This window comes from Raphanus sativus, chromosome 1, assembly GCF_000801105.2.
Source record: "Raphanus sativus cultivar WK10039 chromosome 1, ASM80110v3, whole genome shotgun sequence".
Lineage (NCBI taxonomy): Eukaryota > Viridiplantae > Streptophyta > Magnoliopsida > Brassicales > Brassicaceae > Raphanus > Raphanus sativus.
This window is the reverse complement of record NC_079511.1, coordinates 5,566,235-5,582,149: the sequence shown is the minus strand read 5'-3', so window position 1 is coordinate 5,582,149 and position 15,915 is coordinate 5,566,235. Positions and strand designations below refer to the sequence as shown.

The 15,915-nt window shown below is 31.3% G+C and overlaps 3 protein-coding genes and 1 non-coding gene across 6 annotated transcripts; 1 reads left to right on the top strand and 3 right to left on the bottom strand.

The window, feature by feature from the left end:
• Positions 1 to 1,311: 1,311 nt before the first annotated feature.
• On the bottom strand, positions 1,312 to 3,009 carry LOC130510574 (probable sugar phosphate/phosphate translocator At1g12500). Its single transcript, XM_057007022.1, has 2 exons — positions 2,246 to 3,009; positions 1,312 to 2,070 (listed from the first exon to the last, which is right to left on the bottom strand). Exons 1-2 carry the CDS (start codon positions 2,915 to 2,917, stop codon positions 1,657 to 1,659), a joined length of 1,086 nt encoding a protein of 361 aa, XP_056863002.1. The 5' UTR covers positions 2,918 to 3,009; the 3' UTR covers positions 1,312 to 1,656.
• Positions 3,010 to 4,886: 1,877 nt separating this feature from the next.
• On the bottom strand, positions 4,887 to 4,960 carry TRNAV-AAC (transfer RNA valine (anticodon AAC)). Its single transcript has one exon. It is a non-coding gene; the product is annotated as a tRNA-Val (tRNA).
• Positions 4,961 to 5,140: 180 nt separating this feature from the next.
• Positions 5,141 to 6,324, bottom strand: LOC108855573 (uncharacterized). Its single transcript, XM_018629426.2, has 3 exons — positions 6,110 to 6,324; positions 5,714 to 5,829; positions 5,141 to 5,603 (listed from the first exon to the last, which is right to left on the bottom strand). The coding sequence occupies exons 1-3, from the start codon at positions 6,212 to 6,214 to the stop codon at positions 5,237 to 5,239; spliced, it is 588 nt and encodes a 195-aa protein (XP_018484928.1). The 5' UTR covers positions 6,215 to 6,324; the 3' UTR covers positions 5,141 to 5,236.
• Positions 6,325 to 11,930: 5,606 nt separating this feature from the next.
• Positions 11,931 to 15,030, top strand: LOC108852736 (transcription factor bHLH55). 3 transcript variants are annotated; one of them, XM_018626234.2, is made up of 3 exons: positions 11,931 to 12,325; positions 12,520 to 12,912; positions 14,765 to 15,030. In XM_018626234.2, the coding sequence occupies exons 1-3, from the start codon at positions 12,014 to 12,016 to the stop codon at positions 14,843 to 14,845; spliced, it is 786 nt and encodes a 261-aa protein (XP_018481736.1). In that variant the 5' UTR covers positions 11,931 to 12,013; the 3' UTR covers positions 14,846 to 15,030. The 3 variants fall into 3 exon arrangements, 2 of the variants coding, with proteins under 2 accessions (XP_018481736.1, XP_018481731.1); XM_018626229.2 differs by lacking the exon at positions 14,765 to 15,030 and adding an exon at positions 12,987 to 13,165 and having other exon boundaries at positions 11,937 to 12,325; XR_001949589.2 differs by lacking the exons at positions 11,931 to 12,325; positions 12,520 to 12,912 and adding an exon at positions 14,468 to 14,677.
• The last annotated feature ends 885 nt before the right edge of the window (positions 15,031 to 15,915 follow it).

Genomic DNA, 15,915 nt, shown 5'->3' with positions numbered 1-15,915 from the left:
AAAAATATAGTTTCTTTTAAAAATAAATACAGTTACCAAGCTTGACAAAAAAAAATACAGTTACCAAGCAAAGTGCCTAGATCAAAAACAACAGTTCATTTGTTTCTTGGTTCTGTACTATTTGTGTAAGTTGGTTTGGTAGATGTGTTGAAAGTCATTACGTCCCCTTAACCAAACTACCAAATTCCACAACATTGGTTAGTAAAAGACATGCAGCAAATAATTTTTTGGGTTTGATGAAAACTATCAAGAAATCGGTTAGTTCAATGTGTTTTTGATAGCAAGAGATTGGTAAACAACAAGTTACTCAAGTGTTTGAAACCATAAGATAGGTTCAGTACTACAATTTTTCTACCGTTCCCATGGAAATATGATCAAACTTTGTAAAAGTTATTTAACATAAAATAGGTTTAGTACTATAATTTTTCTATCGTTCCATGAAGATATGATCAAACTTTGTAAAAATTATTTAACTATACGCGTGGTTAGATTTATGATGAGAAATTTAGAGAGGTAATTATGTACAATCTATACATGTAGATATGGTAAAAACAAATTTGGAAAAATAATACAAAAAGTTGAGCAAATTGCCAAATAGCACCAATTATATGGATAGAAATAAGAATATTAGCATATATTCTTCTCTTTTAAAGAGATTTTCAGGAATTTGGTCCTTTGTTGGCTTTTACCTCCTTTTATCCAAACAATAAACTTTAAATCATGGAGACAAAAAACGAAATAATACAAAAAGTGACAACAAATCAATTAGTAACCTCACATGGATTGGCCCAAAGGACAAACTCACATACGCTGTCATTTTCTCTCTCTACTCTTATTTTCTTTTCACAACTTTTCAATAAAATAAAAAATTTACATAAAAAACACTCCATGAGATGTGAAAAAGAAACATTTGGTTCGCCAACCAACACGTTAGATCTCTATAAAATCATATATATGCGACAATGAAATCACAACAACTTCGATATAGTTACATTCTATATGAAATGAAAGCATGAAATATAAGAGTTCTATTAGTTATATAGAAGCCTCAAACATCTAGTAGTGTACCGCCTAAAAAGGCTTACTATATTGGAACACACCTAGACAAGTAAGTCTAATGATAGATTAAACCCTACATTAGCTAAAACATCAACATCTTATCAAAACCTATTTAATAATACTTATTGAATTTTAGATGACACGTTTCTTTCATCTGAATGGAGCATGTTTCGTCAATTATAGTAAACAACCGGAACACTAAAATTTATGTGTATTTAAAAAAGAACTGTTTGTTGAGGAAGAACAAACTCTTAAGCTACGCCCAATACTTTCAGATCAAAATTATAAGTTACAAATCATTATAAGAATAAAAAATGTTTAGAATTAATAAGAAATGAAAGATACAATCTTATTTATTTTAATTCTTCACCCTACTATTCCCTTTGTGTTATATATATTCCCCTTTGTAATATCTCATAGTTTAACCCCAATCAGTCTAAACCATTTACAATTAAATTGATTCCCCCCTCTCCCCTCAAATCGGTTCAAAACCATTGCAGAATTCCAAAAGAATCAAGAAACTTAAACCGAAAAATATCGTAAAAATTTAAAATAACTTCACCGGTTTAGATCCGGTCTCCTTTTCCTCACACACTATCACTTCTGGTTAAGCAACTTGGATCTCTTCCTAGCTTCGCTGTAGAGAACCACTCCCATAATCGTGACCCCGAATCCGGCAACACCCATCACCGTCACCGGATTCCTAAATATCAAAACCGAGACACCGGCAGCCACCGCTGCTTTTCCATTGCCTAAAACCTGCAAAGTGAGAGCACTTGTGTGCTTTGTCACCAAGAAGTTGGTCAAGTTTACTAAATACGCCACTGTGGCATTCCCGGCGAGCAAGAATATTATCAATGGATCAGTCCTCGCCTTCTCGATTAGGATCCTTAACACGTTTCCTTCGATGTAGAGTGTAAATGGGAGTAAGATACAAGCTGCCATTGGAGCCATGTAGAGCAGTAGATTCATCGAATGTAGCTTCTCCGATTCTGACGTCAGTATAATCCCCTGCAAAAGTACACAAATATTCTATCAAACCAAAATAAAAATAAATAAAAAACATAACTAACTCAAATTCCATTGGACAAGATCATTTTAAGACATGTGTTGTCGGAAGGACGCAATTTCGGTTTAGATTAATTTTAAACCGGAAAAATCAAGAAAACCAAACCGGTTAACAGACCTGGACGACGGATTTAAGAGCTCTACCGGCGGTGGAAGCGACGCAGATGAGGAAACCAAAGAGATGAAAAGAAGGTTCGGAGTTGGAAGCAAGAACGATGCCGGAGACGACGGGGAGGAGAGCCAAGTAAACTTCGGTGGACTCCGTTTTACACGTGATGAGGAAAGAGAAGACGGCGGTGAAGAAGGGGGTGGTGGCTCCGATGGCTTGGTTGAAAGAGACGGGAATGTAACGCAGCGAAGTGTTGCCGCACACGACGGAGAGGCAGAAGATCGCCGAGAGAGAGAGGATCTTTAAGAACTGGCGGCGCGAGAGGATGTGCTGACGCGGCACGACGCCGGCGATGTTGATGACGGCGGAACTGTAGGCGGCGCAGGAGAGCATGTGCGTCATGGTGAGGAAGATCGGGTAGCGGAAGCCGTAGTAGAAGAGGAGGTACTTGTTCAGGAGGAGGACTCCTATGTTGGAGCCGAACCAGGCGGCGATTATCGCCGCCGTGAGAATGGCCGGAGATACGGCGGGAGAGGAGAGGGAGAAATGTTTTCCTGTGGAGGAAGAGGAGGAGTGAGGAGGTGTTTCCGGGATGTCGACGGCTGTTTGTGGGGATGTTGCGGCGGCGTCGAACCTCGGGTTGCTCATCCGCCGAGTTGTCCATGACTGAGCTTCCACCATTTTTAGTTAGGGGCAAAATGGGAATAACAAATCTTCTCTCTGACAACTAGAGACAGAGAGAGTCTTTTATCTTTGAGATCTGAGAGTGAGAGAGAAGAAGAGGAAGATGATGAATGTGAATCGGACGGTAAATATTAGATTTAGCAGTAAAGTTTTCGAGTAATAACAGCCGTTGGATCTGATAGTTGGAGGGAGTTTTTTATTTTATTTTAAAATTAAAATACAGAAAAGGGATAAACAAATCTAACCAAAATTAATTTTAAGATTCGAAGTCTGGAGTTCAAGCATGAGTCAGAAGTGTCGGTAGTTGGACCACTCATTTGAGATCCATCCAAAGGAACCAAACTTCTACAACGCTACTCTAATCTAAATCTCTTAAGAGTTAAGACACATCCTAATTGGTAGTAATCAGTAAACTACAAACCACTGATTATCATTAGCCGTCAGGTTTGCCTCTCTTTCAAGTTATAAAATTGCCCCTGCTAATTTAGTAGGCTTTGGTGTTACATGCCATATATGTTTCGTCTTTTATGCTAAGTAGATCATCTAATATCACAAATATATGTTTCTCTTTAAAGCTTGATGATTTTGTGTATATACATTTTAACCATGTACTGACTGAAGCAGTCATCTAATATTATACTGTATAAAATAAGTTATGGTCAACGTGCTTGTTATATCTATGTTTATATGTTTAGCTTTCTAAACATACATATATAAATATAATTTACACTTGACAATAGTACAATTTAATAAAGTTTGTGATCTAAACCTTTAACAAAAAAAGAGGTTGCCACATATACAAAAAAAAAAGAGGTTCATCACTTGGCCATTTTGCCAGCTCATTATCATGCATGATTGCTAATATCCAAAATAATAGTTCTGTAAGATGGTTTTATTAATTACAAATACATCACGTTTCCTTTAAAAAAATCAAATTAAGAAGGAAATACTAACAGCTTGCACCAATTGAAATTGATCAATAAATTATTCATGTGAAAGAGAGCCAAATTGACATGGTTTTATAGTGATTATTAAGTGCCTTGATTTAAATTACAAAATGAAAAATTGTCGGTCGACAACAAAAAAAGGAGAAATGTATCCCACTTTGAAACGAATAAACAAAAAAAATATGTAATACATGGAAAACATAAGTTTTTCACAGCGGACATTTTAAAAACAATTATCTATGAACACGCAGATTTACTTTGTCAATGATATGTATATTATGGAGCCAAGGTGGTTTAGTAGCAATATTACTTATGTATTACACCAAAAGAAAAGAAAAACTTATGTACAATACAAGTGTGTGTAATACGTGTACGACTATACGGAGTTATCTTTACTTAGAAGGACCACCAAACTTTTATCCGACTCTTTTGCATTACATGGATAATGAAATATGTCTCATTTCCTAAATTCCCTTCCGACAAAATCTATTGAATGGATGATTATGATGACGCCATATCGTTTCGTAAGAAACTTGGAATGATAGATGTCTACGTATATATTTATAATAACAAAAACTTTTTTAACTAATCCTTTTGTTTTCCTGGAGTACAATAAGAGCCAGAGATATTACACAAAAATGTTTGAAGTCTAATGATCTCTTTTTTTCCTTCATTTGTCTATATTCTGAAGTTCTTAATACTCTTGCAGACAAAATAAGGTAGTGAATGACGACTTATATTGGTAAATGTGAGTTTATAGCAAGGACTAGAATATGTAAATCACATCACTGCATGTTCTTGATTCTATGATTTTTAAGTACTAGTTACATTTTTCTTCAGTAATCAAGTATGTAGGCCAAACTATTATAGGAACCATTTGTTTAGATGTGCAAACCCAGCACTAGTGGGCCTAGTATAGTGGGGGCTAAAGCTATTTGAATGGGGCCATCAAACAACTGGCTGCAAAACATTATCTGCAACATTTTTTGGTCAATAGACCAAAAGAAAAAAATAGATATTGGCTTCGCCCGGGTTCGAACCGGAGACCTTCAGTGTGTTAGACTGACGTGATAACCAACTACACCACGAAACCTGTTGTGACCCGTAATAACTAAAATCTTCAGTAACTTTCAGATTGCTGCTCCGTTTGTGAGATAACCATACTTGTTGATAGACCAACTGTGCTTTCCGAGAGACAATTTTCCAGTTCAACAGAAATAAATATGTATCTGAAAACTTGTGGACAAAGACTTTTTATTCCCAATGTGAACTATTTTGCTATTATAAGATCTGATTTTCGTGCTATAATCTTACACAAAGAACATCATGTAAATTTAGCAGAAAAAGTCTACAATTAATATTAACATGTTTAACCAAAACCAGGAGGGAATTCAGGATCTTCTTCATCACTGTTGTTGTTGTCAATGTAGTAATTAACTCTGTTGCTGCTACTAATACTACATGCTGCTTCTCCTTTGTTTTCAATAACAGCTCCTCGAATCACCTCTTGCTTCTGTTTACCAGCCGGACCAGCACCGGTTTCACCTTTCCGAACCGGTGCTGGGATGTTACGATGTTCAGCTTCTCTCGTGGATGGTCCCTCTTGAAGAAGGCCTCCTGGGTTTGATAATGTAGCGTAGACGGATTGCACGGTTTCTCTGATCTCGCTCCTCATCCCGTCTTCTGATCTTATTATCCCCCACAACCCATCCGAGAGCTGGCTCAACATCTTGCTCCTACAAGGAAAACAAAACCCGAGCTTTTTAAGTATGCTTCATAAACCAATCAAATACAACAAGAAATGTCACTGAAAAGAAGTAACATTCTCTTTTTTTTTTAAAATTACCCGACTTGTTGGAATATAGCATCAGAGAGCTGCCTGAGTTTCATTGTTTGAGCATACGGTCGATTCAAAGCTGTAGACTCCTTGACAAGTGATATCATCTTGTTTCGTAATTCCTCCTGCAAAAAAAAATCAAACCACACGCAGAGTTGTTCATCAACACACCCCTAAAAAGAATAATCCAAGTTGCCCCCACTGTGATGGGCTTAGTTGTAAAGATACCCCATCAAGGATATATTATAAGCTAACTTAACTAACCACAAGTCACAACAAGTAAACAAACACTGACAAAATTGGCTTATGATTAAGGCAAAAACAAATCACATTCCTTTCCTAACTCCGATCTCTCGTCTGTCCATAAAACCCTATTTGAATGAGGAAAGCAGAGAGAGGGTTCACGTTATCTTTGAGGCGACGTATGATATTGACGCGGAGACGGTCGAAATCGCCGTCGTCCTTGAGCTTCTGTACAACTTCTTCCTTGCTTACCCTCCTCCTCGCCATTTGTTCGTCACATCTACAACGCCTCCAAAAAAATAAACACTTGAAATCCCCCCACTCTTCCTTTCTCCCTTGATTTCTCTTTTTTTCTCTTTCTGTTATTCCACTTCTAGTTGGTTACAATTAGTTAATAAATAAGTGTATAAGCTTTTGGGGAAAAAAAAGAAGAAGTAAATAATCATCATCTATATTATTATTTGAGCATTAATTTTTTGGTTTCAAACTCTCATATTAAATTAGACTGGTTAAACTAAATTACTAACTATAAATTTATATAATAAAAACTATCCAAAAAATAAAAACGAATTTAAATTTATTTAATTAGATACTTGATGAAAAATTACTTTAGCAAAATTATCCAAAAACTAAAAATAAATTTAAAAATAAAAAGATAATTTTGTTGTCAAAAAAAAAAAAAAGATAATTTTTTATATATTTTGTTATCCAAAAAATACTTTTCAATAAAAAGTTAAAAATTAAGAACATGACAGCACATCAAAATAATAAATAAGTAATATTTTTAAATTTCATATGATCAAAAAAAGAATATTGAATCATTTTAAATATTTATCTAATTAAAATAAACATAGTATACAGAGAAATTTTCAAAATATTTATAATACACAAAAATTTCAAAATGAAAACGTAAACAATCATTTATCTCAATAGTCTTTAAATTAATAATATATATACTGATAAATAATTATAAAATATTTATACTATATGTGTGGACGAAACACCTAGTAAATATGTTATTTATGAAGAAATCTTATTTAAATCATTTGAACCGTCTTATAAAAATTTAAGTATGACCATTTAATTTATACACCATTATGATTTTTTATAAACTTTTTAACAATATGCATAATTTTTAAGAAATCATTTCTTTCTAAAACTCAAAACAAAACTTTTGATAGTTTAAGAACATTAATAAATCTTAAATTAAAATATGGAATTTTAGTGTGTTTGTTTTTCACAATTTAGGTTGCTTTGTAACTATAAAAAATGTTTTTAGCTCATATTTTCACAATATTAGTTTTTACTTTACTCTCAGTATTTTAGGTTCAAATTTTTAAGATTGATATAATATTGACTTGAATTGAAAATTTAACGGATGAAATGAGATTGGATGATTTTCGCTTTTAAGTTAAATTAAATTTTGTTAAGCAAAAAAAAGTTACATCAAAACAAAGGAAAATTAAGAGAATACAATCAAAGAAGCATGAGAAAATTGTCACTTATTCCTTTGTGTTCATATTTTTATTTATTACTCATTATGTATCATTTGAAGTAAGTTTTAAAGTTTTTCATAAAGATTAAAAAGTACAAAATTTTATGTAACTTATCTTGATTGCATAAAATAACATTAAATAATATCAATTCAACCAATTAAGAGATACAATATTTTGTAATTAGTCACAAGTTTTAAATGATACTAAATTTTACTAGATTAGTGAGAATATCACTTATTTTAAAACAAAATAAAAATCTTTAAAAATCATTTAAATTGACAGAATAAAAATATTTAAAAACCACTTAAATTGATACACAGACCACGCATGACCTTGTTGGTAAATTGTGATGTTCATAATAAATGCAAACATGGTCATCAGTCATCAGACTCATTACCATGTTGAATCATATACACACAATAATGTACTAAAATGGAAAAAGTATCAAATGGACCGCACCTCTATAAAAGATCGAAATGTCAGACCTAATTTTGACCCCAATCCACCCCCCTTGACTCATTATTAAATCCAGCAAATTATTGCAAGAAAAGAAATCATTTAATATCTTCCAAGTGTACATGTCATCCTTGGCGATCATATTCCAACTTGTATGAATAATTGGAAAAATTTATATCGTTCTTAATCTCCACTATACCTGAGACACTTGTGATTAAGGAATTTCTAAAATTTATTTAAAATCTTTAAATGTTATGTACTTGGCCTGAATGCTATCGTGATTAGTTGGTTTTAGATATAAAATATTTTGCGGCAAAATGAGATATCAACCTACAAATTGTCTTCAAGAATAAAAATAAAATTATGAAGAAAAATTAACAGCTTTTTAAGACTCCAAAACCAAAATATTAAGAATTGATCATATGTCTGAAATGAAGGCAACGTATTGCTCATCTTTAGTGACCGCATGGAAGCTTATCACTTTCACTTGTTGTATTTTTCCCTTCGTTATATGCTGGATACCAAAAAATTGTGAAAATTACTTTTACTAAAAAAACAAAATTGTGAAAATTGTGAAAAAAATCTACATAGCAATTTTTTTATAATATTTTAAGATGAGTATCTTTAGTGACTCTCATTAATTAGCTCCCACATTTGATGCAACTAAGGTGAAATTTGGCAGCCCTAGTTGTTCATGCAATTATGTAAATTAGAAAATGCTGAACATGTGAGCAAGACAGAGCAAAAATCAAAAGAGAAAATCATAGTTGAAATTTGAGATAGGTTTAGTCAGAAAAATACTATGGAAATTCACATGGAAAACACTTAAAAGTGAAATCAATTTTCATTAGCGATTTTCAATATCTATGTGCTTTAATATTTGAAAAATGATGACCAAATTCCATCTCTACGCCGGATTGAAGCTCTATTTTAAACATTAAGCCGAATTTAAGTTTATCTTATGGTATAAGTTTCAGTTATTTATACATCAATGAAATTTATGCTACGGCTGTATCAAGTGATCATTAGAGATTTAATATCGTGTCTCCCTGAAAAAGGTGTGATTGGTGTTAGGAATCTTTTCTTTAGATGCCATGGCATCATGACTAGAGACGTATTTCATTTTCTTTGTATTACTTTGATATAAATAACTATTTAACTTTTTGCATGAAATTGACATAAAATCATTAAATACCAAATTTTTGTTTGATGACAATAGTACCGCAGATATAAAATATAGGTCTATGATTAAAATGTTATTGGGCGGCCTAAGATATAAACAATATATTTAGGCATCCTCGGTATTTTGTAAGCGACATAAACTTGTTTATCATGCAAATATTCTTTTAGCGCTGAATAATTATAATATTACAAATTAGGATTTATATATTCTGTTAGTTCATATAATTTCGTATTTTTAAAATATGCATTTTTTTGAAACGGAACGAGTATTATTTAGTTATATCTAATCATACAATTTAGTAACGTGAAAAATACTATGAATATTGAAATAAATACTATGAATATCAAAACGATCGAGAGATTTGGTTACAGTTTTCTCGACTAACCTTATAAAACACTCGTCCTCGGTTCATCGAGTCTGTAATCTAGGATATAATATTATATATTGCACGTATCTTCATTAACTAAACTATGATATCTGCGTATAGTGGCCTAAAACTTTATACAAACATTTTGGTCGGGAATGTAACGTTTTGGGATCATACCAAGTTATGTACATCTATCACATAACATGGACACGCTTTCTTTTATCTAATCCAAACAAAATGTAGATCATAATGATTTAGCTTGTATTAACATATACTATATTAGTATAACTAGGTGATAACCTGTGCCATGCGTAGGATGAATATATTAAAAAGATTATTACTTTTAATTAATAGATAATAGAAAGTTAAAAGTAGTCACAAATATTAGATATAATAAAATATTTAACTATAATGTACAGATTAATATAATGTAAGCTTATTTAAATTTTTATATAAAAGTTTGTGTAATTAGAGAGATGCATTGAATTATATTGTACGGAAAAAAACTTTAAGAATAAGCAAAGAAATATATAAATTTATTATGAATTTAAGAAGAAATAAAAATAAACAAAGAAATTTATTATTATGCATTTTTTAATGATACTTTTGAAATTGTTTGGGTTGTGATGGAGGTGTGGGCAAAGGATAGGCAAGATATATATAGTATTCTGAATATAAATTGTAGGCGAGGAAGAATCTCTATGTAATCAAGATTTTAATAGCTGATTGATCATGTTTTGGTTTCTAATTGTAGGCAAAGTAACATATATATGAAATTATTTGTCTATAATCCCAAATTAATTGTCTAATTTGCATTAAATTCTAATCCCCTGATTGATAATATTTATGTCTAGGACTTTACAATTGATCATGTTTCCGAATTTAGATTGTAGGCGAGTGAATTTCTCTATGTAATTAATATTTTAATCACTGATTGATCATGTTTCCAAAACTATTTGTAGGCGAGGTAAATTTTATAGAAATTTATTTATGTCTACAATCTCAAAGTGATAATTTAATTTTCATTAAGTTTTAATTTATTGATTGCTTATATTTATGTCTAGAATCCCTAATGATCATGTTTCCGAATTTAAATTGTAGACGAGTTGATTTCTCTATGTAATTAAGATTTTAATCACTCATTGGTCATGTTTCTGAAATTAATTGTATGCGAGGTAACTTTTTGAGGAATTATTTATGTATATAATCTCAAAAAAATCTCAAATCTCACATTTAATTTGCTTTAATTCTAATCCACTGATTATATTTATTTCTAGAATCTCTAATTGATCATGTTTCCGAATTTGATTGGCAAAAAACTAATCAAGTGTAGACTCAAAATCGTATTGGTGACAAATTAGTCTAACGTAAAAAAACAATTCAATGTGTGGTCATATTTATATGTGGTATACTATCAACTAAAGTTTTATATGCGATCATATTCATAATTTAGCATAACTTAATATTTTATTGACGCATATTTGATTTGATTTTGTTATTAAATATACAATATGAAATAATATGGTGTTACCACATATGAAATGCCATTCTTGTTAATAACACATGAACATAAAGTTAATATTAAAAAATATTTCTCAAATAAAAAGAATGAAACCATATAATAGACATACTCAAATCTCAATGATTCATCGATGAGTAAATCAAATGCATCATGATTAATAATCCGTGTAATAGTATATAGAAAATAATAAGGACAAAACATTAATTGTAGACATTGTATTTTTGGTTAGTCAATAAGAAATAAATTATAATATAGTGACCAATGGCAGTTAGTGTAATTAGTATAGTTAACTAAGGGTTTTGGAATATAGATTTTGAGAGAGAATTCGGTGATGACACGTAGGAAATGGCATTGATGTAAATCACACATGAACTAAAGGTTACTTAATTCTAATGCTCCTAAAATAATATATAGGGGATTATGTAAAATGCAATTTTTTAGTTTTACAATTTAAATTTTACTAAATAGTAAACAGAAAACTTAACTGAAAGAATTGGGCTCATCTATTCGAATTTTTTATTCTTATTGGAAATCAAAACGTTCATCAATTCAAGAATCTACTAGCGGATGAAACACAGAGATATGCTTGACGCACATTTTAAACGTATGTTCCTCATAGCAAAAGAAAAGGAAGGTATGTTCCTAACGTAAAATTAGTAAATTACTAAACTGATAGCCGCTAAATGAGCAGCCCAAGTTTAATCTTGTAAAACGCTTTCCCTGATAAAACAAATCTTTTAATTAGTATCTATCACCCACTTCTGGACAAATAAATAAATAGTATAACACCCACTCATTCGTAGGACTAGGGCCTACCATCTTCGTGAGACCCCACACACTTGTATCTTTCGGAGATTATAACGTTAAATTCTTTGAGGTTACAAATATTGGATGGTATAAATGACACTGCATTGCTACCCAAATTCTGCATAGCCTTTTGTTATTATTAAAACAAACAACTCATAGTATCCATAGATTCTCTTATTACCAAAACAGTTAACACAAACACCAACAAGACAAAGAAAGCAGTTATCATATATATATGGCTTTTCCATCTTCTTCATCTTTCCCAGTAGATTTTGCTTATGAAAATGAATTGGATTTCTCGAGTTTGTTAACTCCGTCAACGTTTATATCATTCCAAGAACCTAATCCATCAAATCCGATCATTCATACTGAAAGCCACGGAATACAAAGGATCCGTGAGACGATCATGACAGATGAAATCACAAAAGAAGTTGTTGAGCCGAAGAACAAGAGAGCGAAACATAAAGAGATCGAGAGACAAAGAAGGCAAGAACTCACGTCACTTTTCAAGCACCTAAGATATATATTGCCATCTCAATATGTTAAGGTAAATACATTTTATCATTCTTAATTATCGTCTCTATTAAGTATTAGTTACCTAGATCCTTGGTCGCACGAAATATTATATATATGTACAAAAATAATCCTATCTGTAATCTCTGGATTAAATTTTTGTTCGAAAAGTTAATTTAAAACATATATAGATAGGGCTTTAAGTTAATTATGGTGATGCGTAAATAGGGTAAGCGTTCTTCATCAGATCACGTTCACGAAGCTGTGAATTACATCAAAGACTTTGAAAAGAAGATCAAAGAGTTCAGCGAGAAAAGAGATCGAATCAAGAAATCTATTACTCATCCATCTCCAGCAGGATATTGTCCAATAAGATCATTAGCAGCATCCTGTTCATCATCATCACTATCATCATATTGTTCCTGTGTTGGAGACACACATATCGATGTTAAGGTGAGGTCTTGTTTGATCGGTATCGAGATAGTAGCAAGTTGCTGTTTCAGACACGAATCTCGTCTCTCAACTGTTCTTCAGCTTCTGGTTCAAGAACAATGCTTTAATGTTGTTAGTTGCATCTCGACCAGACTGCACTTGAGATTCTTACACACCATTGTCTGTGAGGTATTTTTTTCATTCTATTTTCATTGAGAGAATGAATAAAGATTAATTATAGGAAAGTTTCAAAAATACTGCAGGTTGAGAAAGGAATACAGATTAACTTCTCAGAGCTTCAAGAAAAGATAATCAAAATGGGGACATCATGCTTAATTTTTTAGAGTTGTATTCAATTGAAAGAAGGATTTTTGATAATATGCAAATTCTCTGTCTTGAATTGTGGTTTCTAAAATCATATAAAATTAGAGATAGTTGGTTATCTATGGTCGGGGATAAAAACGTTTTAGGTTTATAGTTATTTGATGATAGGAAGGCCCGGTACATCCTAATTTTTTCCGGATTGGTACATCCTAATTTTTCACAAAAAATTAGTTCTATATAAAGCATTATAAAAAAAAAGTTTATATAAAGAATGAGGGCATGAGTAGGGCATTACAAGCTTTCTCTAAAAGTTAGACCGGCATAGGATCAGTGCCGTGCATAGAGTATTTGGGGCCTAAGGCAAAAAATAATTCATTTTATTTTAAATAATAACAAAATAGTAATATTAGCTTATTCAAAAAATAGTAATATTAGCGTAATAATAACTTTTAATATAAAAGGTAAAAAAAATAATTTCTATATATTAATTTTGGATTTTCAAATTATTATATGAAAGAAAAACAATACAAACTTCTAATGGCAAAAGAGGTTATATTTGTTTAGTGAGAAATTTTACATATGTGTATTTAAATCCTATACAGAGAAGAAGTTTTCAACATTAAAAAGATGGTAAGTGTCCACAATAATAAATAAAAATAGAGATGAATGTTCCAAAATTAATTATTAAAAGACTACATTGTTTTTTAGGTAATTATCTTGACATTTTGTTTATGAATATCTGTAAATTTGGGGCCCCAAAAATGATAAATATGAGAGGGGCCTGAGGCCAATGCCTCAAAACTTACACCTTAGGCACGGCTCTGCATAGGATCATACCATTAGTATACCATATATCACATAACATGGTCACTTTCTTTTATCTAATCCAAACACATGTAGATCATAAACGAATCATCTCGGTTTTTCTATCATTCACAAAGTTTTTCTCGTGACACAGATATTAAATTCGAGAGTTCATTTGAGTCTCCACAGTCTACCAAAAGGGCTTGGTTTAGTTTGCATCAACATATATATCATATATTTATAACAAATGCGATATTTGATTTACAGTTAAATTTTAAGTTTTTACTAAATAGTAAAGAGAAAACTTAAGTGAAACAAGTGGGCTCATATGTTCGATTTTTTATTTGAAAATTAAAACATTTATCAATTTAAGAATTTACTAGTGGATCAACCAAAGAGATATATCATTCACGCCCATTTTAAACGAATGTTTCTTACGTAACTTTACTATAGCCGCTAAATGAGCAGCCAAAGTTAAATGTTTTTAAGTGTTAAAAAAAAAGTTAAATGTTTTCCAAATTTTAGCCAAAAAAGTTACTTAGTTGTTAAAAGCCTCCAAAATAATTAATAATTTATTTAGTACCACCCACTTCTGGACAAACAAATAAATATATAGTCATATTGTTCTTGTGTTGGAGACACACATATCGATGTTAAGGTGAGGACTTGTTTGGTCGGTATCGAGATAGTAGTAAGTTGCTGTTTCAGAGTCGATTCTCGTCTCTCAAGTGTTCTTCAGCTTCTGGTTCAAGAACAATGCTTTAATGTTGTTACTTGCATCTCAATCAGACTGCACTCAAGATTCTTACACACCATCGTCTGTGAGGTAATCTCTCTGGTATTCTATTTTCTTGAGTTATGAAGAGAAAATGAATAAAGATCAATTTTTAGGAAAGTTTTGAAAATTCTGCAGGTTGAGAAAGGAATAGAGATTAACTTCTCGGAGCTTCAAGAAAAGATAATCAAAATGGGGACATCGTGCTTAAACTTTTAGAGCTGTATTCAATTAGAAGAAGGATTTGTGATGATATGCAAACTCTGTCTTGAATTATGAATTTTTAAAATCATATAAAATTAGAGACTTGTTGTTACTATAACTAAACATTATTAATGTTTAAGTATTAAAAATGTTTTGAGCGTTACTTTTTAGTAACTCCAGAATGAGTTTTGTTTTTGTCTACAAGACTGTGTAGGAAAGAGGATTTTGGACAAATGGAGATACATTAAAGCAAAGTTGAGTAAAAACTATCACGCTACAACAATTATTTGTGAAAAGTTGGCCCCTAAAATACTTAAATATGAATTAAGACCTCATTTCCATGTTTAATTTGCTTATTTGATGTCTTGCCGCTTAATCAGTACTCAATGTCAGCTCAAACTATATTAGAGCATATGTCACCCCTCTCCCAATTTAACCATAAAATTGAGTGGAAAACTGAGTAATGACTAAACAAAAAAGTGATTACTCCATTTTTCACTTTATTTTACAGTAAAATTTAAAGTAAAATTGGAGATACTCTAAATGAAGGGAGATTATCATCAACAACAGCTTTCTTCGCAACAAAGTTCTAGTGCATAAAATTTGTTTTTGTTAACAAGAAAATAACTTAATAGTCTGATCGATATCATAAAAAGATAAATAACTAAATTTTGAAGAAAGAAAATTTAAATAGCAATCCCTTGCAAGTTATTAAAATGAATACAAACTCAAATAATTCAAAACAATTTTCTTAACTTTTCTCAAACGTTACAAAACAATAAGAACCATTCATGAACTGAAATAACTTTCTCTAAAAAAAAACAGAAACTTGTGGTGGTTGTTAGAATGTCTTTTCTTTTTTTTTCACTACTAATTTGTTAGAATGTCTTAGTTAATATTCTCCGTATGATAAGAGTTTTACGAATCGTAATCATGAAACAGAAAACAATTTAGAGTATCTCCACCACAAGTTAAATACGCATCTAAAAACTTTTGCTTAACAAGTTTTTAGCTTGATTTCATTAAAAATAATTATTATGAGAGTTTAATAAGTATTTCACTAACGAGAGTATGAGACTTTTTTT